General features: G+C 39.7%; 1 protein-coding gene and 1 pseudogene across 1 annotated transcript; one reads left to right on the forward strand and one right to left on the reverse strand.

The window, feature by feature from the left end:
• Window positions 1–9,530: 9,530 nt before the first annotated feature.
• LOC137732339 (probable xyloglucan endotransglucosylase/hydrolase protein 23) lies at window positions 9,531–10,735 on the reverse strand (annotated as a pseudogene).
• Window positions 10,736–13,274: 2,539 nt separating this feature from the next.
• LOC137732128 (probable xyloglucan endotransglucosylase/hydrolase protein 23) lies at window positions 13,275–14,430 on the forward strand. The gene is made up of 2 exons (XM_068471427.1): window positions 13,275–13,591; window positions 13,734–14,430. Exons 1-2 carry the CDS (start codon window positions 13,316–13,318, stop codon window positions 14,325–14,327), a joined length of 870 nt encoding a protein of 289 aa, XP_068327528.1. The 5' UTR covers window positions 13,275–13,315; the 3' UTR covers window positions 14,328–14,430.
• Window positions 14,431–24,240: the final 9,810 nt, after the last annotated feature.

Raw genomic sequence — 24,240 nt, forward strand, 5'->3', positions numbered from 1 at the left:
TACAAACTCCATTCATTTCACTTACATTACACATTTACTTCACTTACCAACTCCACTCACTTCACCAAAAAATGGATGGTGGTGATTCACTCTCTTGGCCTATAAATAGCCTTCTCCATCAGGAGGAAATGGAGGAATTTACATTACACCAAAACCTTGAAGCCTAGAAACTATAAAGCTCTCAAGCAAATCCCGAAGGATCAAGAAAGCACTCTTCATTCTTCGTCAAATCCTCCTTCAAGATCAAGCCCCAACGGCCCTTGAAGAACTTCCACCAACTCAAGATCAAGCCCCGAAGGCCCTTGAAGAAAGTGTTCATCGTTCATCATCCGTTTATCCTAAGATCAAGCCCCAACGGCCCTTTGGATCAACAAACTCAACAAATCCACACATCCAATCGTTCTTCACGATTAAGCCCAAAAACCCTTGAAGATTCGCCCATCCATCAACCTTCAAGATCAAGCCCAAAAGCCCTTTGAAGAAATCCGTGCAACCATTATTCAAGATCAAGCCCAAAAGCCCCCCTGAAGACCTGTTCAGCAACCTTCAAAGATCAAGCCCTGAAGGCGGCCCTTGAAGAAACTTCCCTCAACCTTCAAGATCAAGCCCCAACGGCCCTTGAAGAAACTTTAAACCGTTCATCCAAGATCAAGCCTCGACAGCCTTTGGATCAATCGCACATCCACAAATCAACACCTTACGGAGATCGAATCAGAGGATCAAATTACAAAGAGATTGTAACCCTAAAATCATTAATTAATACAAAATATTATTTTGTACACGTATTCTTGTTTTAGGAAAATTCGTGTTTACAATGACACCAAATATATACATCCTCAAAACGAACCATATTACTTCCTTTTACTATGCCACGTGCTAATAGGTCTTGATAGCTTTCTTGATACTCATTTCGCTCTTATAGTGGGAAAATAACACGTGCCTTAATTCTAATATTTGTCTGTGGAAGTGATAAAAAAAAGTGACTAATCGAAGAGGTTTTGGTTACCTAAGTGGAAAATATGGTTAAAACAACTACAAGTTTACTGTTCTCCAATAAGACTTACCCCCAAGTATCTATGATTTAGTTTCTTCGGCTCAGGTAGTCATTGTTAATCAGTCTATCGGTCGCGTCATTAATTAACACATTTATAATACTTTTGATATTTTTCGTTACCCTGAAATTATGAACCGTCGTTTTGGCATAAAGGTATCACTCCTAGATAATTCCTGGATTTCAGACAGTATCGTCAAGTAGTAACGCCATCGTAGGTTGATTACAGGTTAGATTTCGCTCAGGTGGTTAGTTTTGGATGATTGCTAAGGAACTGGTCCTATGAGATGGGTTGTTGATTCTAGGGAAAATTGATTACTATTTTTAGGATTTCTGCTACCCAAAGGTATAACAACTCGTACTCTCATGCCTATACTCATCGGAATGATGGGTACAACATCGAAAGAAATTTTGGGATCTAGTGTTGGTTGACATGTCCTAAGGCCGAAAAAGGAATTTACTAATAATCTACTTTAGAACGGACTTAAATAGAAGTCGATCTTCCTTCTGAAGATCTGGAATGATCACTAGTGTGTTGGAAAGATTAGTGCTATCGGGGACCAAAAGTGATTGTCCCCCAAACATTCTTCTGTCTAGGGCCACCACTTTAGCACCACATTGTCACATGAGAAATTTCTGGAAATTTCGACGAAAAGAAAGCATTGTAGGAATTCCAATAGGTGATATACTAACAGGTACTACCAAAGAATTGAAACTAATTGGGGTTTCCCATTTCAAAAGGTTTGGTAATGATGGCTGGAGAATAGTGATGGATTGATTGGTAATTCTCAGGTGATACATAAATATTGATATATTAGCCCTAGGTCAGGACCATCAACTCAATCCAAATCGGGATTTTCCTTGGCAGAGAGGTTCTTTGTTTAAAGTTTAGAGGCGGTTGCCAAAGTGTTCTTCTAATATGTCAATAAGTCGTCTAAGAAACCCATAACTTAGGAAATGCTAACACGTTTTTTTGTATTCGACGTGATGGCAAGATTCGACAATTAGGTTCAAGAACAAATAATGCTTACATCACGCGTGTGATGAACGCAATATTGCCCAAACTTATGCTCTTATACCAAACTGACACACCTCGATCCGAAATGTCCACCTGGAAATAAAGTTTTATAAAAACATTTTTGAAAACATTATAACCCATTACTGTAAAACAAGTATAGTTTCCAAAATATACATACTACATATAGTACGAAAATACTTACCGTAGCCTGCAATATCTCAAGACTTCAATACGTCACAAATTCGTAAATAAGAATTTAACTCACAATGTCTTGCAGAAATAAATAAATCACATCAAGTGCTCATCGACATATGCTGACACACAAGTTAATGCAGAGGTATTCTGATACGAACAAGACTGGGTGTAATAATGATTTACGCTTTAATACTACAATCACGTGAAGATTGGTGCTATGTGCAGCATATACAAGTTCTAGTTGCCTATATCAATCTAGGACAGGACTGACACCTACAATGGATTCAAAGTGAGCGTACGGTGTGATGTGCACATACATATGAAAGATTGGCCCTGGCCCGAGAGAGTACTAACACAAGTGTAGCAAATGTAAATAAAATTATACAATGGTAAATTGATAACTCACATCACCATAATACTAGTCACGGCCATAAATATAATTAAGGCATCAATAATAATACGCATACCTGTGCATTCTATAGGACGTAACATAACCTCATAATTTCTATCAATGCGCTAAATCTTATAAACGCCACGCTAATCTAGGTGTATTGAAGAAAGTCTTTATGAAATGTATAAATGGAAACTAACAATTATATATGTACCATATAAAAGAAAAGACCCACTCACAAATACTTGTGATGTCACATCTGTTCGAGCAAAAGGCTGGAGTCTTCGATAGTAATCGCACCTAAGCATAATATTGGGGCCCATTAGTAAAACTCAACTAAAATGCCTAAATTTGGAAAAACGGAGTGCGGATTTGGTATCTGTGGGTCGAATTACTCCAAAAGGGGTTCCTGGAAAATTTTGTAAAAAGTCAACGATCAACCCTAAAAAGTCAACCGAGACGCCCCGATGGTTAACTATGTTAAAACTTCGGAATTTCACTAAATGGATGTCAAAAACGGACTCGGGAAGTCGAAATTAGTTGTTTCCAAAAAAGTCAATATGAGGAATATATTAGGGAATATTCTAGGAATATTCCTGATCCACATTGGAATTGGGTCGGACCGGATCCCGGGTTCGGAACCACATCTAGGATGCAGATATGGGCTTTGGATTTTTCTTTCTTTCTTTTTTTTTTTTCCTCGGGTTGGGTTGATCCACTAGGCTCATGGGTTAAACTTGCCGGACCAAGCGAAGAAAAAGGCCGGAATTCCCTAGCTCCGATTAGCCACAAACTACACTAAACCTAGTCATCTAATATACCAAAATGGAGATCAAGGAACAAGGATTCGAATAGTACCATTGGTTTCCTCGGCCGTGGTCGGATTTTGCCGAAAAAAGGCTCGAAAGCCGTCGGGTTCTCACTGGAAAAACTAGGTTAATTTCCAAGGGTGTTTTTTGCGACCAAAACATCACCAAAACATGTATACAACTCAAAAATCGAATCAAAATGTCAAAGAGGAAGAGATCGAAGGCATTTCGAGTCTTACCTCGCCGGAAGAATTTGAGAACTTGCTGGAGTTCTTCATCCTTTGTTTCTCCGGTTTGAGTGCGGACCCGAGGGTTAGTTCAAATTCTAGGCTTGGGGAGAGAGATGGAGCGAGGTGATAGTTGGGGTTGTGGTGGCAGTGCTCGCCGGAGTGGGAGTGCTAGTGATCGGATTTCTCTGCAGTTGTAGAGAGAGAGACAAGAGAGAGAGCTGAGGGAGAAATGGGGAGAGCTAGAGAGAGTGTGTGATGAGGTGGAGACAAATGAGAGTAGGTCCGGGAGAGTGGAAAGGAGAGGACATGGGGACAAAGTGGAGAGGAGACCCACGTGGGTGGGTCCCACGGACACAGATATTGATGTAAATTTAAACTAACCTAAATAATAGATTAATTTAGACCAAATTAAACTCGCAAGCACACGCATTAATTGTAGTAATATATGCAAATGCGAGGTCGATCCCATAAGGATTTCTTTAATACTAATTTAACCGATTAATCACGCTAGACTTAATTAAACAAACAAAGGATAGATTGAATTGAATAATTGAGTAATTGATTAAGACTAAAATTAACAAGAAAAAGAAAAGAAAATTAATTAAAATTACAGATGACAAGAAAACATAAGGTTATGAATTCAACAATAACAATCCTATTTACTTTTCCTAGAGCCAACTACTATCCAATTACCATGCCAATGTTAAAGGTTGTTCTTTCTAAGATATGAATTAATTCGTGGTCAGGCATCAACTCTTATATCCTATTGGTTAGGCATACAATTAAACACATAAAAACACATTAAGCGTAGAAGAATCATGTCAACCAAGTAGGACTAGCTTGATATTGGTCATCCTCACTAGTTTGTCTACTCTTCTTAATCTTAGTTCCCATAAACCTAATTGATTGCTCATCCTCATAGATTTATCTAAATATCTAGATACAAAATTTCTAAAGGTGATCAATCATTAGAAATCCGAATCCAGAATAAAATACCCACAAAGATTAAGAATATAACATGGCATATAATCGGATAATAATTAACAAAGTACTTCGCAAATATTCATGTCATGCCTTCATCATAAACCTTAGAAAAGTAGTTTAGTTACACATAGAAATAAAAGTAAAAGAAATATAGAACCCGGACTCCATGGCAAGGCACGTCCCAAAGCTCTTCTCACAAATTGAGGAGATGGTGAATGGTATAGTGGTGTAGGTGATATGAGGGATGCGGAGGTATGGGCATATGTAGAGAGAGCTTAGGGCACCTTATTTATACTAGAAAAACTTTAAAAGGTCTCGTAGAAACTATCCTAAAAGAAAATAAATTCCTAAATAATCAATGAGACAAACTAGGAAAGAATCCTTCTTGGTTTGGGAAACACGTTATCTGACTTTCACGCCAAGTTTGAGGTCAATTTCTCTTCTGGAAAATTCTGTAAAAATATGGAAAACATAGCTTTATCTCTTATCCTTCAAAGCATATATCACATGCCACTAGGAAAAATCGAGAAAGCTTTCAAATCATCATTCTCCTACAGTTGCGCAGTTTTGACGGGAAAACAACTTTTGTAGGATGAATGGCTCCATGGAAAATTATGAAATTCGGACACAACGATCTTTAGCCTCTTAGCTTCCTTATCCAATTGGCCTTGCATCAAAACTCCTCTGGAAAGTCGAATTATCAACAAAAACGTCCTAAGTGCATAGAATGACTAAAAATGAGAAAAGGAAAGTAATAAGGCTCTTTTATAATCAATTCCTTAACAAAACTTAGGGATAAATGATATGAAATAATAACAAATAATGCACTTATCAGATGTCCCATAAGAAAATAATAAAATAGTAAGGGTGAATATCTAAAATAATGAATTTACTAAAATGCCCTTTTACTTCGTAGTTTCATAAAATCTTCATCGTAACTCTAAATTCAATTCTGTTTGCGCCAATGCATTCGTACCGTTGAGTACTTCAAGAATACGGCAAAATAATAGCTCTTACGAGTCACGAAGAGATGGTCAAAGAAAGTAAAAATCTCTATTCTAAAGGCATTTTGGTAACTCACACTTTTAAAATTTATACAATCATAAAATTAGGGATGGGTTGTTACATGTGCTATATTTGATTAAAATAGTAACAATTGGTGGGTAAAATTAGCTAAAAGCAAATACCTTTGTAACAAAGAATTTCTAGATAATAAAGTAAGACAAAATCATTCTTTTGCTTGGAAGAGTACTTTGAAGAGTAGGGATGTGATCAACAAGGGGTTGAGGTGGAGGGTGGGTAATGGTCAGAATATTTTATTCTGGACCCATAATTGGGTTTTTCCGTACCCCTTCCACCTCTAACCGAATTTGGATGCCTAGAGCATTAATTGGGACTCAAAAGTGAGTGAACTCATTGTCAATAATTGCTAGGACAGAGAGAAGTTAGCTGTCATTGTCACTTGTGAAGTGGTTAAAAAAATATGCAACATTCCCATTCCGATACAAAATACGCATTTGGGGTCCCATAACTGATAGTAAGTTCTCTATTAAATCGGCTACTTGTATCCAGAAAGGTATGTTGGTGCAAACGATTAATCATAAAGTTAATAATAAGATGTGGAAGCTTAACATCCTTCCCAAAGTTAAGATGTTTGCATGGTTGTTTTTTAGTGAGAGATTGCAAACTAGGAAAAGGTTGGGATGCATTTTGGCTAATACGGATAGAAAGTGTCCCTTCTGTAATTTGGAGGAGAAGGATCAAATACATTTATTTGTTAAATTCAATGTTACTAGACTAGTTTGGAACCTTGTATCGGTGAATCCTATAATCTCTAATCCCCAGTTTTGTTTCTGTTGTTGATTGGATACCACCTTAAGATGTGTGGATAGGGACAGTCTCAGTGAGTTAAGTTTATTTCTTCTTTTATGTTGGCAAATTTTTTATTTTTTATTTTTGAGAATAAGGAAAGAACATTCCAGGGCACAAAGGCCAAAGAGAAGGCAAGAGAGCCTACGAAGAGGCAAACAACAAACAGTATAAAGCAAGGAAGGCGGTGAAAAGGGTTACAAACAAAGACGCTTCAACCAAGCAAAAGCGTCATCCCCGACACTGCCACCTACTGCTAAAAAGGACAAGGAAGACCATCATTGTTCAAAACAAAAACCAGCGAAGATGGGTGCCTATCGACCCATACAACATCACACAGCTCCGCACTCTCGCGATGTAAATCCGCACAATCTTGCGACGTAAGAGCATCCGCCACCATATTGGCTGATTTTGGGACCCAAGACCAGTGACAGTTCTGGAAGGCTTCCCCAAAAGTTTTCACCCTTTCTAAAGTAGGAAAAGCCTCCCAATTGCCATTTTCCAGAGAATTTGAGAGGCAAGAAACAGCCTCAGAAGAGTCTGATTCCAGAATTACCTCAGAACAACCCAACGAAGCACCCAATTCGCATCCGCGCAGCAGTACCAAAGCTTCAGAAGCAGCAGCACAGGGGGCCCGAATATGGTACCGAGCTACCACAATGAAACACGCCTCAGTGTCACGCAACACCACTCCCACAAACCCCGAACTCGACATCTTGAACCAGCTGGCATCGACATTTATTCTTGTAAAAGGGGGTGGAAGAGGAATCCAACAGGGAGCTTGGCTTGGAGTCTGTCCGACATTCTCCCGACCCTCATTTACCACATAATTGCTGGAAGCTGCCAAGAAAGACCCAACCGCATTGGAGATGGCCAAAACAACATTTAAAGGGTTGATACGCACCTGGTTAAACACATAATCGCACCCGGCCTTCAAATGTACCAACAAGTGAAAGCCACCGTCCGTTGGGCCCACAACAACTCAGCAGGATTACCATTATTGGAGCTAAAATTTGCATGCAGCCAACTTATCCACGAGTTAATAGCCAACCTGTTAATCCTATAACCCAAGACCCCTCCAAACCAAACATATTGAACCCACGGACAGAGAAGGAACAAATGTTCAATGGTTTCATCATCACATAAGCAAATAGGACATGTGGGGGAAGTGGTAGACCGCTGCATATACAGATTAGCCTTAGTTGCCAGGATATTGTGTAGAGAGTTCTAAAGGAAATGGCGGATCTTTGATGGTACATCGACCTTCCATATATGTTTCCATAGCTCATCCGGGATAGATCGAACATAAGGCAGGCGATGATCCCTCACGCTCAAAGAACGAGATTGCAACCATCGATACCCCGATTTTACCATGTACCTACCATTTTTTGTTGCAGTCCAAATCAGTCGATCCCTTTTACTAATATCCCCAATAAGCGTACCTTCAATTGCCTCTTGATCAGCGACTGACAGGAAAGGAAGCAGAAAATTGATATTCCAATCACGAGACTGTGGACAAATAAGAGTATTAACACGAAGGTTTCTAGTCACCACAACCTCACCAATCGGAGAAGGACGCCCCAAAGGGAGGGAGGGTAACCAGTGGTCAACTCATACTCTCACATCCTGACCTCCCATTATTTGCCAGTGAGTCCCACTAAGTAGTAGATCACGACCCGCAAGTAGACTACTCCACACCCAAGAGGCCCTACCCCCTTTTTTTTGCATCCAAGAAAGAACAACTGGGGAAGTAACGAGCCTTAATCACTTTAGCCCACAGTGAAGATGGGTCAAAAAGAAGACCCCAACATTGTTTTGCCAGTAGAGCATCATTGATCTCCATAAAATTTCTAAAGCCCCAACCCCCCATTTGCTTAGGGAGTCCCAAGACATTCTTCGACACCCAATGAATTTTTTTGCTGCCCCCCTTATTTTCCCACCAGAATTTTGCAACCAAAGTGTCCAGCTCCTCACAGACCACAGCTGGAAATTTAAAAATGTTCATGGGATACGCTGGTATAGCCTGAACAACTGCTTTGATTAGAACTTCCTTTCCCGCCTTTGAAAGGGTACCCTGTTTCCACCCTTGTAATTTCTCTACAATTCTCCCTTTAATTTGGAACGACAGGAATGATTGTGTCTTTAGAAGCAGTTCTCCATCTCCGCTGAGGACAAAGTTGCCTTTTCAATGGGTGAAAGGTATTTCAAGGCCAACATGAAGTCTATTAAAAAAACCTACCACTGATTATTAAGTGGCCCCCTCCGGATATGAATTGTGTTAAATTAAAATTTGATGGCTCAGTTGTGGGTGTTAAGGCGGCAGCGGGGTTTGCTGTCAGAGACGATAATGGTCAATGGTATGCTTATTTTTTGGTTTTTTTTTTTTTTTTAGGAAAATTAATGAAAATGATTTGAAAACTTTGAGTTTTAATGATAAGGACTAAATAAAGGGTAAAGTGAATAGTACCAGGATTGACATTTTAGTGTTAAAATGTGGTTTTTCGTTAAAGTGAACACTACCGCAGGCTTTTCGTTAAAACTCCATTTTTCTTTTGTGTGTGGGTGGGGGGTGTTGGGGGTTGGGAGCTTTAAATCTTGATGGAGGTACTATTTCTGAAGTGGAGGCTCAAGGTCTTGGAGAAGGGCTTCTTTTTGCTCCGAGGAAGGGTGTCGATAAAATTATGACGGAAGAGGATTCCAAGCTGGTCCTTCAGGTTGTGATGGGGAGATATTCGACGTCCTGGAATCTAGTGCATATTATTGAATATATCAAATGGGTGGCAACTCAATTTATTTGGATCGATTGGAAGCACATCTTCAAAGAGGTCAACTTTGTTGCTGATGCCTTTGCTCGTTAGGATCTTTTTATTTCCGATTATCATATTGGGACCATTGGATTCCTCCATTTGTTGTAGTTGCTCTTCAATTTGATTATGTGAAGAACGGTTGTAAGCGTGGTTTTTCTCTTTAATGTTATGCTTCTTTTGCTTCGGGATAAAAAAAAAAAAAAAAAGTAACAATATCTCAATTAATCGAATAATTGGTACTAATCCTACAACTTAATGATTAAAATATGAATGATTACACAAAATAATGAAAGAATAGATTATCCTAATTATATTCCTCTAAGAAGCGGTGCATTCCACCGGGAGGCCTTGGGGAAATCTCTTGGTGTCAGCACAGTAATTGTAAATCATGTAGTTGGTCTGCACCCATTTCAGCCTGTCTTGGCTCGTAGAGTCCAAGTCTTGAGAAAGCCAAGCTCTATTGTTAGCATTACTTGAAGTTGCAGAACTGCAAGAGGAGGCTCCAGAAGTCCAGACGCATGCTTCAGCATTGAAATTCTTGTAAGACGCGGTGAAAGGAGCTTGGCTCCAATCGGTCTTCACAAGTCCTCCCCTTGTTGCCCAATCATCGGCATTCCACAGGCTCGAGTATATCCTCATCGGCTGGCTTTTTGGAAACGGAACGCCGTTCAACTCTTGGTTCTTGAACTCTCTGATGGGAGTTCCATCTACTGAGAATACAATGCGCTGGGAGTTCCAGAGGATGGAATATGTGTGGAAGTCGGCAGTTGGGTCAAACCAGAGGTAGAATTGCTGCTATCTGTTGCCTTTGCCTTGGCTGAAGACATTGGTGTGAAGAATGTAAGGGTCTCCACTCAAGTTCCCCAAGAACTCAAAGTCTATCTCATCCCATGTTGATCCTTTTGATGATAACTGCATGAATTAACAACAAAATTAATATCAAAATCAGTCAGAACGGGATTCGAACTCTGGCTAACTGACCTAAACTCGAGTTTATCATACTTGTACTAAAAAACTTGAAGGAAATGAATATTCGAAATGAATGAAAACATACGTAGTAGGCTGTGACGGTGCCAGCGGAGTTTCCAGGGACAAGCTTGAGCTGCATGTCGATCTTGCCGAACAAATACTCGTGTTTGGATTGAAATCCAGAACCGGAGGCTTTGTCGAGAGAAAGGGTAAGAAGCTCGCCGTTGTTAAGAATCTTAGCACGTCCGTCCCCCCATGTAATCTCAAAGTCTTCGTTTAAGTCGGCAGTAGAGGCAGCAGCCACCGTAAAGCTTAGTAGAGACATCGGAATAAGCAACATTAAGGAAACACTTAAGGTGGAAGAAGCCATTGACAAAAGTTTTGAAGAGAGAAAGGAGCCACCACAAAGATATGTTTGATATGAGTGAGTTAAGCGGATGAACAAGAAGTTTTATTGGTATTTAAAGGAAGCGGATGTGCCCGTGAGTTTGGAAGGAAAGTAAGGAAAGTGATTGGAATTTGGAAGTTTGGAAGGAAGGTTCAGTCAACTCAGCTGTGCACAGTTGGCTTAAAAAAGGTGGCTGTCAACGTCGCATTTGCAAAACACAACCAAACAAATTTCTGAATATTATAAAACGCGCTTTTGCGTTCTCCTTGGATTCTTCCTTTCTTTTTCCTTTTCTTCTTTAGCTGCATTTTTATGTACGGTGGGAATTCGATCCCTCGATTTTTTACTCCCTCCCACCTCTTACAGTTTTTTTTCTTCTTTCTTTCTCTATAAAGATTAAAAAAAAAAAAAAATGAAATTTTGAGCATTCAAGGAGGTGAAGGAGAGAGAAAAAAATAGGACAAGAATCCTTGTTATATATCCTGTTAAATTAGTAATGGAGAATTCGTACAATCGAGGATAGGGCCAATAATACTATTTCGCATCATAAAATACTTGTTGGTGATTTCAATTTCAGCCAAAAGAAAATTTGTGTCGCACACCAAAAAATGCTAAAATCACATTTTTTTTATTATTATATTAGTGTACAATTTAATGTAGTAAATGATATGTACAAGTAATGTCAATTAATGAGTTAATCTCATTTGATTTTGAGTGTATGCATCACTTCCACATCGGATAACACATTAATGTGGTTCAAAAATAAAATCTCCTTAGCATTACTCATCACACACCAATACAATGTGTGGGCTTTAGGAAGATTTATCAATTCTTCTTAGACTTTCGCTGTTAATTTAGTACCAATTTTCACTACTCTGGTCGGACATTCCTCCGATAGAATAATAGTTTCCAATTCCTCCATAGGCTTGGGATGCTCCCGACTTTCTTCGTCCCCCGAGTCTGGTGTTGGTGATTCCTCGGGTGAGGCTGATGAGTCAACCATTGTTCAGCTATCATCATGGTCTTCTTTTTCTGGTTCCCCCCGTCTTGTGTGTCCCTCGGGGTCGAATGATGGTGCTATTTTTCTTGTTCTTCTGTCTTTCATGATACTTAAGAGAGTGTATGACTGCTCGTAACCGAGCATTTTTAGACATGCCTGGTAGAAAACGCAACCAAATTGTACGTATTTTCCATAGACGGCGCCAAATTGTTGACGCTCCAAATTATAAGGTTAACAAAGACCAGTGTTGTCGTGTGGTCGGACCTTGGTGGGCTTAGGATTACAAGGATAAGAACTTACTAACAAAGTCGTTCACCCATCAAATTAGGTTATATCCATTGAGTAACTCGTATATATTGAATGAAATGTTACAGATAGCGCTCGGCATCCCTTTTTTCTCTCTTTTTGTCTGACCCGTTCTAAGGAGTGATTGTCCTCCTTATATAAGCCATTGATCAGCCCCAAGTCTTGGGCTCGAGTCTTCCACCGTCTTTGCATTTAATGCACTGAATGCATAGACTTGACCTACTAACTACCTCCCCATCCTTTAATCGACAAGTAGCGACGAAGTGATATTCGCTCTAGCCAACTTGCATGTTTTCTTGTGACAATGCGTACTAAGCACCTTGCTCGACCCCGTAGTTGGTGAGAATCCACATCTGAGGACCTAATCTGTCAGCCTTTACATCCCTTCATGAGCTTTTGTTCTCTCTGGTAGCCGCCACATGGTCTGGAGTTAATGTTTGAGTAGGCATGTTTATGTGTCCTTGTGATTCCGTACTATAAAGTTGTCGTGCACCAATTTATTGCCGGCGGTCGAAAAGTATTTTATGAGGGGGTGCTCGGCTTCATTGCCGACAAGCCGTTGTCTGTAACGCTCGAAATCGTCCCTTCACTTCTGATGGGCCTTGGTCTCCCTTTCTTCCTTTAAGCCTTCCTTTCTTTCTTACTATGGGCCCTTGTTCCTTTAGACTTGTACTATTTTGGGATCGGAAAAAAACCCTATGTTAATAAGTCTTTTTCTATTCTTTTTTTTAGTATAAATAATATTGAATGTATTAAAAAATATAGAGTTAGAACCGCACCTCTTCGATTGCTAAAAAGGGTTCTCAGAGTCCCCGGGGGTATCGCATCAAATTTCAACAAAAGGGCATTTTGCAAAAGAAACGCGTGAAAATATATTTCACATTTCAAGGGCCCCTTTTCATTCTTTATATATTCTTTGGCGGTGATGAGCTTGCAATGGAAGTTGCTCCTACTGCCTCCCTCCCGCTGCTCACTGTCCTCATCCTCAACGCGGTAAATCATTTCCATCTATAAAATTCTCTAACATCCAATCCAATCCCATCCAATGAAAACACCGTGTGCTTTGTATTAAATATTATATTTAATAAGAAATAGATCTTCAAAGCCATGCAACAACTGTCAACAGCTGAGGCTGAGCTAACTAAATATTGAAGTCGATTCCCACCGACCTGACCTTCCCAACTCTTTCCTCTCCCCTTCTCTTTCTCCCTATAAATGCCAACTTACACAATTTGTCAGCCATAACGAACACAAACACATTCTTTCTCTACTCATCAGCATATATACAAACATTTACCATGGCTTCCTACTCTACAATGCTTATTCTGTTACCAATATTTCTTCTCTGCTTTGTGGTGGCTGCTGCCTCTACTGCCGACTTAAACCAAGACTTTGAGATTACATGGGGGGACGGACGTGCTAAGATTCTAAACAACGGCGAGCTTCTTACCCTTTCTCTCGACAAAGCCTCCGGTTCTGGATTTCAATCCAAACACGAGTATTTGTTCGGCAAGATCGACATGCAGCTCAAGCTTGTCCCTGGAAACTCCGCTGGCACCGTCACAGCCTACTACGTATGTTTTCATTCATTTCGAATATTCATTTCCTTCAAGTTTTTTAGTACAAGTATGATAAACTCGAGTTTAGGTCAGTTAGCCAGAGTTCGAATCCCGTTCTGACTGATTTTGATATTAATTTTGTTGTTAATTCATGCAGTTATCATCAAAAGGATCAACATGGGATGAGATAGACTTTGAGTTCTTGGGGAACTTGAGTGGAGACCCTTACATTCTTCACACCAATGTCTTCAGCCAAGGCAAAGGCAACAGAGAGCAGCAATTCTACCTCTGGTTTGACCCAACTGCCGACTTCCACACATATTCCATCCTCTGGAACTCCCAGCGCATTATATTCTCAGTAGATGGAACTCCCATCAGAGAGTTCAAGAACCAAGAGTTGAACGGCGTTCCGTTTCCAAAAAGCCAGCCGATGAGGATATACTCGAGCCTGTGGAATGCCGATGATTGGGCAACAAGGGGAGGACTTGTGAAGACCGATTGGAGCCAAGCTCCTTTCACCGCGTCTTACAAGAATTTCAATGCTGAAGCATGCGTCTGGACTTCTGGAGCCTCCTCTTGCAGTTCTGCAACTTCAAGTAATGCTAACAATAGAGCTTGGCTTTCTCAAGACTTGGACTCTACGAGCCAAGACAGGCTGAAATGGGTGCAGACCAACTACATGATTTACAATTACTGTGCTGACACCAAGAGATTTCCCCAAGGCCTCCCGGTGGAATGCACCGCTTCATAGAGGAATATAATTAGGATAATCTATTCTTTCATTATTTTGTGTAATCATTCATATTTTAATCATTAAGTTGTAAGATTAGTACTAATTCTTCGATTGATAGAGATATTGTTACCATTTTAATCAAATACAGCACATTTTATGCAGTGTTGCACTATGCTTCTGTTGTAAACTAAACCACAGAACCAAGCAATAAACAAAATACAAACACCAATTTAGAGTTCCTCCCATAGAGGAGTACCTCTCTAACAACGGAAGCTTTATAGGTAACCAACGAATACAAGAGAACTCACAAACACTAAGTGTTCTCTTGTATACAAACTAACACCTATCATATACAAACTAATGCCTCTCAAACTCACATCATATGAACCCTATCCCGCAACCATCTATTTATACTAATAGATACCGAGGTTTTACACAAAGTCCCTAGAATACAAGAAATGAAATCCTATACTAAAACCGAATCCAAAACAAACTAGGGAACGTACTAATAAGACTCTCATTTTCGAATATTCATTTCCATTAAGTTTTCTAACATGAGTAATTGTTTGGCAAGATCGACATGCACCAACTTGTAACAACCCGTCCCCAATTATTATGATTTATATAATTTTAAAAAATGAATTTACAAAAATGCCCTTCGAGGCAAAGTGTTGACTTTTGTTGACTGCCGTGTTGTGTCACGTAAGGTTCATTTTCTTGGCGTCTCCTCGTAGTACTCATCGCTACGAACGCATGGGCGCAAACGGATCGTGATTTGGAGTTATAACGAAGGAGATATTAATGTTTAAAGTCGAGGGCAAAATTGTAAATTTATTTATTTCTAGAATGCTCCAGATTTTTGGAGCAAAATCTGGTGGAGTCACGTGCGTGGCCCAGATTAAAAGAAATAAAGATGGGTGGTGGTGATGAATTATAAAGGAAAGAAAGGAGGGGGATGTAAGGCCAATCGAAAGAGGAGAAAGAACTAAGGTGGCCGATCAGGAAAGAAAGAAATGAAGGAAATGAGGAAAAGAGAGAATGAGAGGAATCGGCCGAGTTCCCCTTCGACCCGCGACCCAGGTTGTAACCGATGGGTTCTCCAGTGAATTTCACCATTTTTCCGACGAAATGGGCCAATTCATCATTTCCAATCATCAATTCTACTCTTCGTGTACCATTTCCACTTCAAGTTTGAGAGGATTGGGTTTGGAATTGGGGGGTTTTGCATCGATGGGTGCGACGACTACAAGGTGGCAATCCACCAAATCCGAAGGTACTTCAGTCAACCACCACCATCAATAGACTTCCCTTGAGGCCTGGAACAAAGCTGATTGGTTGGGGCGTCGGAGTTGTTTTGGGAGTTGAATCAAGAACACCAAATTTAAGGGTTTCCAACAGGTTTTCGTGAAATTAGGACATTTCACGGCCAAATTGGCCTTATTCACAAGTATGAAAGTTGCTTTACTCATTGAGATCTTCATTTTTGTGAAGTTTGAGAATTTTTAGAAATAGTTGAATTTTCCGGCGAGTCGGGGCGGCCGTCCGCCATTTGCGGCGGCGCGTGGCCCGAGACATCCCTTAACTTTCCTAGGCTAAATTTGAATACCCTGATTCCATTGGTGAAGTCCGATTGACGAATTTCCGTCATTTGAATGTAGTTTCATTAAGGTCCGCCGCTTGATTATTATAGCAATCGACGATCCGACCGTTGGATCGACACCAAACTTTGACACGTTATAATACGTAATATTTGAGGATTTTAGAAACTTATGGATCGGAAATCCAATGTATGGATCTTCCCAAATAGGATATGTAAGTTATATGTTATATTGATAAGAATTCTAAGACATGATTTGATAATTGTTCTAGGCGCCGATCGTTCGTGATACCTTGATATTGTGCTAGGGAGTTGTAGCGCAGACTCCAGGTGAGTGGGCTTTTGGTTTTCTATATATATGTATATATGTTTTTCATTTTCCCATAAATGGTTTTAAATGGAATTACGTTTTTAAATGCCATGTCAATTGCATTACATTTTAGTATATGCATTAGTATAGATATGCATATTATTGCATGACGCTGCGGATGCCCAGGTAAGTTTCAGGTGAGTACTGTATGATGTTAGTGGTTGCATTGGTTATGGTTATACGTAGATGCATGTAGAGCTCATTATCCTGCACCTCGGTGTTAGTGCTCCCGCCCGTGGCCTGGGCACAGTCATTCACATGATGTTCACCCCCTGCACTGCACGCTCACCTTGGATCCAAGTTTGGTGCACAACCATGTCATACATTCCACAATAGGTGGTTCCGACTTGTGGGTGACCCACGATTATTCGCACAGCCTTCATGTGATCGTAGCACTTGAGCGTACTTATTTACACCTAGCCCTGTCGTACAGACCACATTAGGTGGTTCCGACTTGTGTGCAGGAATTGGTTAACGAGATATAGGTTCAGTTGTACAGGCCACGTTAGGTGGCTCCGGCTGGTATATCATTTTACATTGATTAATTTCACCTGACTTACTTATTTTATTGCTAAGATACTTGACATGGCATATACTCGGCTTTCACTACTCTTGAGCATGATTTCTATATACGTATGTATTATTATTTTCTGGGAAATTATACAGGTTTTACGGTAAGGGGTTATAACGTTTTCAAAAGGTTTTATTAAAAAACTTTATTTTCAGGCCCACTCACCCTTATTTTTGTGCCCTTCCAGGTTTTAGCAGTTGAAAGTTCGTATCGACGAGGATTTGTGGCGAATCTTAGTATAGGTGGCTACCTCTGAGGGTATGTTCCTTACCTACACTACTGTACTTTACTTATGCTCTGACGTCGCTTGTGAAATGGGTTCATCCCCACTCACAACGTACTCTTGTCTTTAGGCACTTTTAGGTTTAAATTTATTCACATTTTCCACATCATTATACTTTATGGCTTCGTCACCTTCCAGGGGTCGGCTAACACAGCTCGATTCAGAGTCCTAGTGGACATTCCAGGTTGGGGTGTGTCAGTTTGATATCAGAGCATAAGTTAGGCAGTATTGCGTTCATTACACGCGTGATGTAAGCATTCTCAGTTTTTGAGCCTAATGTTTGAATCTTGCCACCTCATCAAATACGAAAAATATGTTAGCTTTTCCTGAGTTTTGGGTAGTTTTGTCGACTTGTCGACATTTTAGAAGAGCACTTTGGCGAATGCCCTTAGATTTAAAGCGAAGAAATTCCCTGCCAAGGAAAGATGTAGATTTGAGGTAAGTTGATGGCCTAAAGCAGGGCTAATGTATCAGTAACTGTGTATCATCGGAGACTTTACCAACCAATTCCATCCTTATCCTCCAGCCATCATTATTAAACCTTTCGAGATGGGAAATCCGAAATAGTTTTGATTCCTTGGTAGTATCCATTAGAATACCACCTATTAGAATTCCTGCGAAGTCTATTTTTGTCAAGACTCTAGAAATGTCTCATGTGACGATGGTGCTAGAGTGGTAGCACTCGACGGAAGACCATCTTGGGAAAATCACTTTTGGTCCCTGATAGCTCTAATACTTTTGTGATGTTACTTTTCGATCATTAAGAAACCTTGTTAGCTCATTCTTAAACTCTACCTTTCTACTTTTGGCCTGAGACAACCACATAATTGTTTAGCTTTTTGGCATAATTCATCATTTTTGAAATTGTCCGACTCTTTGATATTCTAGTCTGCATCAGCTCTGTTCGTACCCTCAGTTTCACCTCCTGGTATTAAAGGTATTCTAGTTGATTCTGAATCACTTGTTTGTTTCCCATATCATTTTTGATGTTGATAGACTGCCCGGGAGGATCACTTAGATGTCCAAAACTTTCAGTTTAGACCATCAATCCTTAAATCACCCAATCAGCATTCTATCAAGCAAATCGTCACCATCGGTGATTTATTATTCCTGGAGCTATCGTTAATTTTGAGTCAAGGAAAAATCTAAGTTTTTGTCCGTCAACCCTCCTTAAACTATTGTTCAAGTTGAGTTATCTTCCAACCCTTTCGTTGCTAGAGCATGATCAAGTTAAATATTTACACGTATTCAGACATCAAAATTGTATATTCAATCCAGATATCTTGTACTCTAGATTTCATGGACTTGTTTTGACCCTTAAATTCTTGAGTATTCTTTCAGCCTTCTCAACATGGTTTCTCGCTCAATCAGTGAGGAATTCACGATTGGTCGACTCGGAAAATGTGTGCGCCCGTTTCATATCGATGCTAGACCATTGGAGTATAATCTTCTTGCGAGTTTACCAGAATTACCAAAAAGAATTCCAAGCGGCTTTGAGGATTGAGTAGTAATTCAACATGATATTGGTGAAGGTATGAATGTAGGTTTTGAGCTTGGTGGTTGTGACGTTAATTTTCAAGTATGGCTCGGAACTGCAATTGTCATTCGAAGAATGTCGTCAGAGATATGGTTTAGCTTTTAGATCTTATACCCTTCGATTTGGAGAGCAACTCTAGTGATCAGTCACGAAAGAAGTTTCGAGGCAAAGTGTTGACTTTTGTTGACTTCCGTGTCGTGTCACGTAAGGTTCATTTTCTTGGCATATCCTCGTAGTACTCATCGCTACGAACGCGTGGGTGCAAATGGATTGTGATTTGGAGGTATAACGAAGAAGATATTAACGTTTAAAGTCGAGGGAAAAATTGTTAATTTATTTATTTCTAGAACGCTCTAGATTTTTGGAGGAAAATCTGGTGGAGCCACGTTTGTGGCCCAGATTAAAAGAAAGAAAGATGAGCAGTGGTGATGAATTATAAAGGAGAGAAAGGAGGGGGATGTGAGGCCAATTGGAAAAGGAGAAAGAACTGAGGTGGCCAATTAGGAAAGAAAGAAAGGAGGGAAATGAGGAAAGGAGAGAAGGAGAAGAACCAGCCAGGTTCCCCTTCGACTCATGACCCAGGTTGTAACTGATGGGTTCTCCAATTTCACCATTTTTCTGACGAAATGGGCCGATTCATCATATAGCTTTTGCATATGCAATGGTCAAAGAGTTTATAGTATTATAATTCGAACATATAGGATAACATGAAATTTGTCGTTGTCTACATGCAGCATAAGCATGTGAGCATGGTAGCTCGTCAAGATCAAATTGTTGGCATGTGCAACTCTTTTTCTTTAAATTCACAACTTCAATATAAAATTCACTGTATACATGAAATGAGTAAGCTGCGTAGGACGATACCTGCATATTCACATGCATATATATCTATATTACACAAACAAAAGAACAATTGAACAACAAAAAAGAAATCCGCATAAAAACTAGAAAAGCAATTTGCAAATAAATGATCTGTAAGTGAAGTGGATAAATTCCCTGGTTCAGTTAGAACTGCTGTGTGGCACTGACCACACCTTACCAAGTTCTTGTACTGATATGGGAGGTGTCAGGTATGCAAGCCTCTTAAACCATCTTATGTTAAAGTTACATTAGATATAGTTTTTAACTTTAGTCTCTTAAATTGCAAACATATACATTTCTTTAGAAGAATAAAGTTTAATTTATTCTTTACTAAACTTGGTAGTGACGGGTAAATGTATTGATTATGGGATATACACTAGTACAAAAACATACTTGTGCGACGAAGCAAATTACGTCGCGCAAAGTATGTTTGCGTAACAGTGACAACAAAATGTCACACGAAGGCATTTTGCGTGACGAAGACCACCGTCGGGCAAAACAGCTTCGCGTGACAAAGGAACACCTTCGTTGCGCATTGTTGGGAAAAAAGCGGTAAAAGTCTTGGTTTGGCACCAAAATCTTGCACGACGCACATGCCGCATCGCACAAATGTCCTTTGCACAATGAAGGTGTGCATTCGTTGCGCAAAATAGCTTTGCGCGACAAAGGTGCACCTATGCACCTATGTCACGCAAAATTATTTTGCGCAACGAATGCACACCTTTGTCGCACAAAGTCAACGACTTTATGGTATAACATAAGATTTTATAGTATCTACTAGTGTAAATATTTTAAATTTACAATCAAATTAGTACAATGTATTCATATAGGATCAAGGAGTCTAGCTGTAACAAAACATCAAAATCGGAGTTAAAATAACCGTTAAATCGTGATTTTTCGTTTATAACTGCCGAAAAGTTTTGTCCCGTTACTTGATCTCTGAATGATTTTTTTTTTTTTTTTTTTTTTTTTTTTTTTTTGTGATTTTTGGCGTATGCAATCTCGAAGCATATACAAACAAGTTTGATTGTTGGATTGTTGGATTGTTGAAATTAGTTTTGTAGAATGCATATCCCATCAAAACAATAGATTCACTAACACTTAAGAGTTTATGTATACTTTCATTAAGTATAACATAAGATTTTGTGGTATCTACTAGTGTAAATATTTTAAATTGACGATCAAATTAGTTCATTGTATTCATATAGGATCAATGAGTGTAGCTGTAAAAAAATCATCAAAATAGGAGTTAAAATAACCGTTAAATCGTGATTTTTCTTTTATAACTGTTGAAAGTTTTGTCCCGTTACTTGATCTCTGAATGTTTATTTTTTGCGATTTTTGGCGTATGCGATCTCGAGGCATATATTAGTTTTGTAGAATGCGTATCCCATCAAACAATAGATTCACTAACACTTAAAAGTTTATTTGCACTTTCATTAAGTATAACATAAAGATTTTGTGCTATCCACTAGTGTAAATATTTTAAATTGAAGATCGAATTTGTTCATTGCATTCATATAGGGTCAAAAAGTGTAGCCGTAAAAAAAATCAAAATTGAAGTTAAAATAATTGTTAAATCGTGATTATTCGTTTATAACTGTTGAAAAGTTTTGTCCCATTACTTGATCTTTGAATGTTTGTTTTTTAGGATTTTTGCCTTATGCGATCTCAAAGTATATACAAACAAGTTTGATGGTTGGATCGTTGAAACTTATTTCGTAGAATGTGTATCCCATCAAGTTCAATAGTATATATATATTTATTTATTTATTAAGTAGCTTTAAATTTATTTATTTTGTATGTATAATACTTAAGAAATTGAAAGGTATGTATATTTATTAAGTAGCTTTAAATTTATTACTGTATTTTGGATCGGGTTTTTGTTAGAAAAAATATATTATTGTGGATTTTATGTAAAAAAAAATTGAATTTGAAGAGAGTAAAGTCACATTTTTATTAAATTTTATAATATATATATTTTTTCAAGGTTTTAAAAAATGTTAGGCGCTAGTCGGGCGGCAGGCTGGCGCCTAGTGCCTAGGTGGGCTCCTAGGCAGCTGTAGACATCGAAATTTCAGTAAAATAAATGTTAACCAATGCATTAAAATTACAACATTTATTTACTTCACCAACCTCACACACTTACTTCACCTACAACATCCCCTTACTTCACCTACAACCTCCATTCACTTCACCTACAACATCCATTCACTTCACCTACAACCTCCATTCACTTCACCTACAACCTCCACTCACTTCACCAAAAAAATGAATGGTGGTGATTCACTTCACCTACAACCTCCACTCACTTCACCAAAAAAATGAATGGTGGTGATTCACTCTCAAAGCCTATAAATAGGCTTCTCCATCAAGAGGAAAAAAACCAATTCACAAATACATTTCTCTACTCCCAAAATGGAAGAGAATACTCCCCATGAGGGGGATCAAAACCTTGAAGCCTTAAAGTTCTAAAGCTCTCAAGAAAATCCCGAAGGATCAAGAAAGCACTCTTCGTTCTTCGTCAAATCCTCTTTCAAGATCAAGCCCCAACGGCCCTTGAAGAACTCCCACCAACTCAAGATCAAGCCCCGACGGCCCCTTGAAGAAAGTGTTCATCATTCATCATCCGTTCATCCTAAGATCAAGCCCCAACGGCCCTTTGGATCAACAACCTCAACAAATCCATACATCCAATCGTTCTTCAAGACTAAGCCCAAAAACCCTTAAAGATCTGCTCATCCATCAACCTTCAAGATCAAGCCCAAAAGCCCTTGAAGAAATCCATACACCCATTCTTCAAGATCAAGCCCAACGCCCCTTGAAGATCCATTCATCAACTCTTCATCCTAAGATCAAGCCCCAACGGCCCTTTGGATCAACAACCTCAACAAACCCATACACCCATTCTTCAAGATCAAGCCCAACGCCCCTTGAAGATCCGTTCATCAACTGTTCATCCTTAGATCAAGCCCCGACGGCCCTTTGGATCAACAACTCATCCACAAACCTACACCCTACGAAGATAGAATCAGAGGACCAAATTTGAGAGAGATCGTAACCCCAAAATCATTAAACACAAAAATATATATTTTGTAGACGTTATTCTTGTTTCTTGTTTCAGGAATCTTTCGTGTTCACAAATTTGGCACGCCCAGTGGGACATCTCTACCTCTCATCTCTATCCTCAAATCATCGAAAAACGCAAATGGCATCAAGAAAGGATCAAGCTGTTCCTGCAATCAAAGCAAAGAACAAGAACATCATCGCCGCAAGTGGTGATATTTCGGGCATCATAACCCGAAGTAAGGCAAGAGCTCTTTTTTCCGCGGCTTCCGCCCCCGCATTAACTCTATCAAAGGTGGAACAAAAGCACCTGAGGTACGAGCCTGTGATCACCCTAGCCTCGCTAAGGGCATCAAGGGGGGAAAGCCCGAGGAAATACTCAGAGTCCCTACTCTCTGACGCTGATTCGAGCGGCAGTACAACCATGCAAGTCATGACCACTGGAACAAGAAAAGCCGACACACAGTGGCACACGGATAATGTGAAGTTGCTCAAGACAAATGCAGTTTTGCCTTTGACACAGCTAGGGGGTGCTAAGGTCGCAAGACTACCACAAGGCTTCATAAAAGCTCTACCAAAGAAGGTGGAATCAAGCTTTCTTCCAACCAAGAGGACCGAGGAAGGTTTCGACCCAAACGCCTACAAACTCATGTCAAAGGCCGGGTACGACTTCGCTTCTTCTGCAGCGGCTGGAAAGAAGGTTTCAAACACTGTCAATGACAAAGAACGTAACCTCACCAAAACTCAAAAGAAGTTGAAGGAGCATGGTTACGGAGTTGACAACAACAAAGCCGGACTTGGCTTCACACCAAATGCACCTGTGATGATTTCAAACCAAGCGAAAAACACTAGCACTCAATACGTCAGTGTAAGCATTGAACAAGACCAAAAAGAGCCTAAACCCGCCCCTCGGACGTCGGTCTTCGATAGGATGAGCCATTCAAGCTCCAGAATTTCAGTGCTTAATCGTATTGGTAGTCAAGACCGAACCTCTGTCTTCAAGAGGCTTAACGCGCCAACATCCCAAAGCTCTGTTTTTGAAAGGTTGTTAAAGCCTAAGAAACAAAGCAACACAACTATCTCTCCTCTGCGACGATCAGCTTCGGAAAGATTTGAAGATAATGAGAAGCCTTTTGGAAAGAGGAAGACAACACCAAAGGAAGAAAAGTTTGATGGGTTAGCAGAAAAAGGTGACGTTCGAAGCGTGATTCCTTCAAGGATGAAGCGCCAAGCAATCCTAGAGGTCGACACAAAAGGACCACTGAAGGTAAGGAGGCGCATCATCGTCCACACTGGCAAATCTTCATGCCAACAAACCCAAGAGAACGGCACTGAAGATGAAATCCCTAAGAAAGATGTCACTTCTGGCTCTTTCGACTCAAAGTCTTCACCTCGACTGTTAGGGGCATGCTCCAAGTCAAGTGAAATTGAAGGATTGACTCATGTCACTCCAAAGAAACTGCACGAGAAACATATGTCTTCTCCACAAGTGCACCAATCAGAAAGGAGGGAAAGCAGCTTTCGCCAACCTCCAAAGCAATGTGAAAATGTTGAAGATAAGAAAATTTCAACACAAAGATCATTCATGCGGGATCTTTTCTTCCTCGAAGACTTATTCAATTTCTCGATCAAGGCTCCTTGCTATG

The sequence above is a fragment of the Pyrus communis genome, chromosome 4 (assembly GCF_963583255.1).
Source record: "Pyrus communis chromosome 4, drPyrComm1.1, whole genome shotgun sequence".
Lineage (NCBI taxonomy): Eukaryota > Viridiplantae > Streptophyta > Magnoliopsida > Rosales > Rosaceae > Pyrus > Pyrus communis.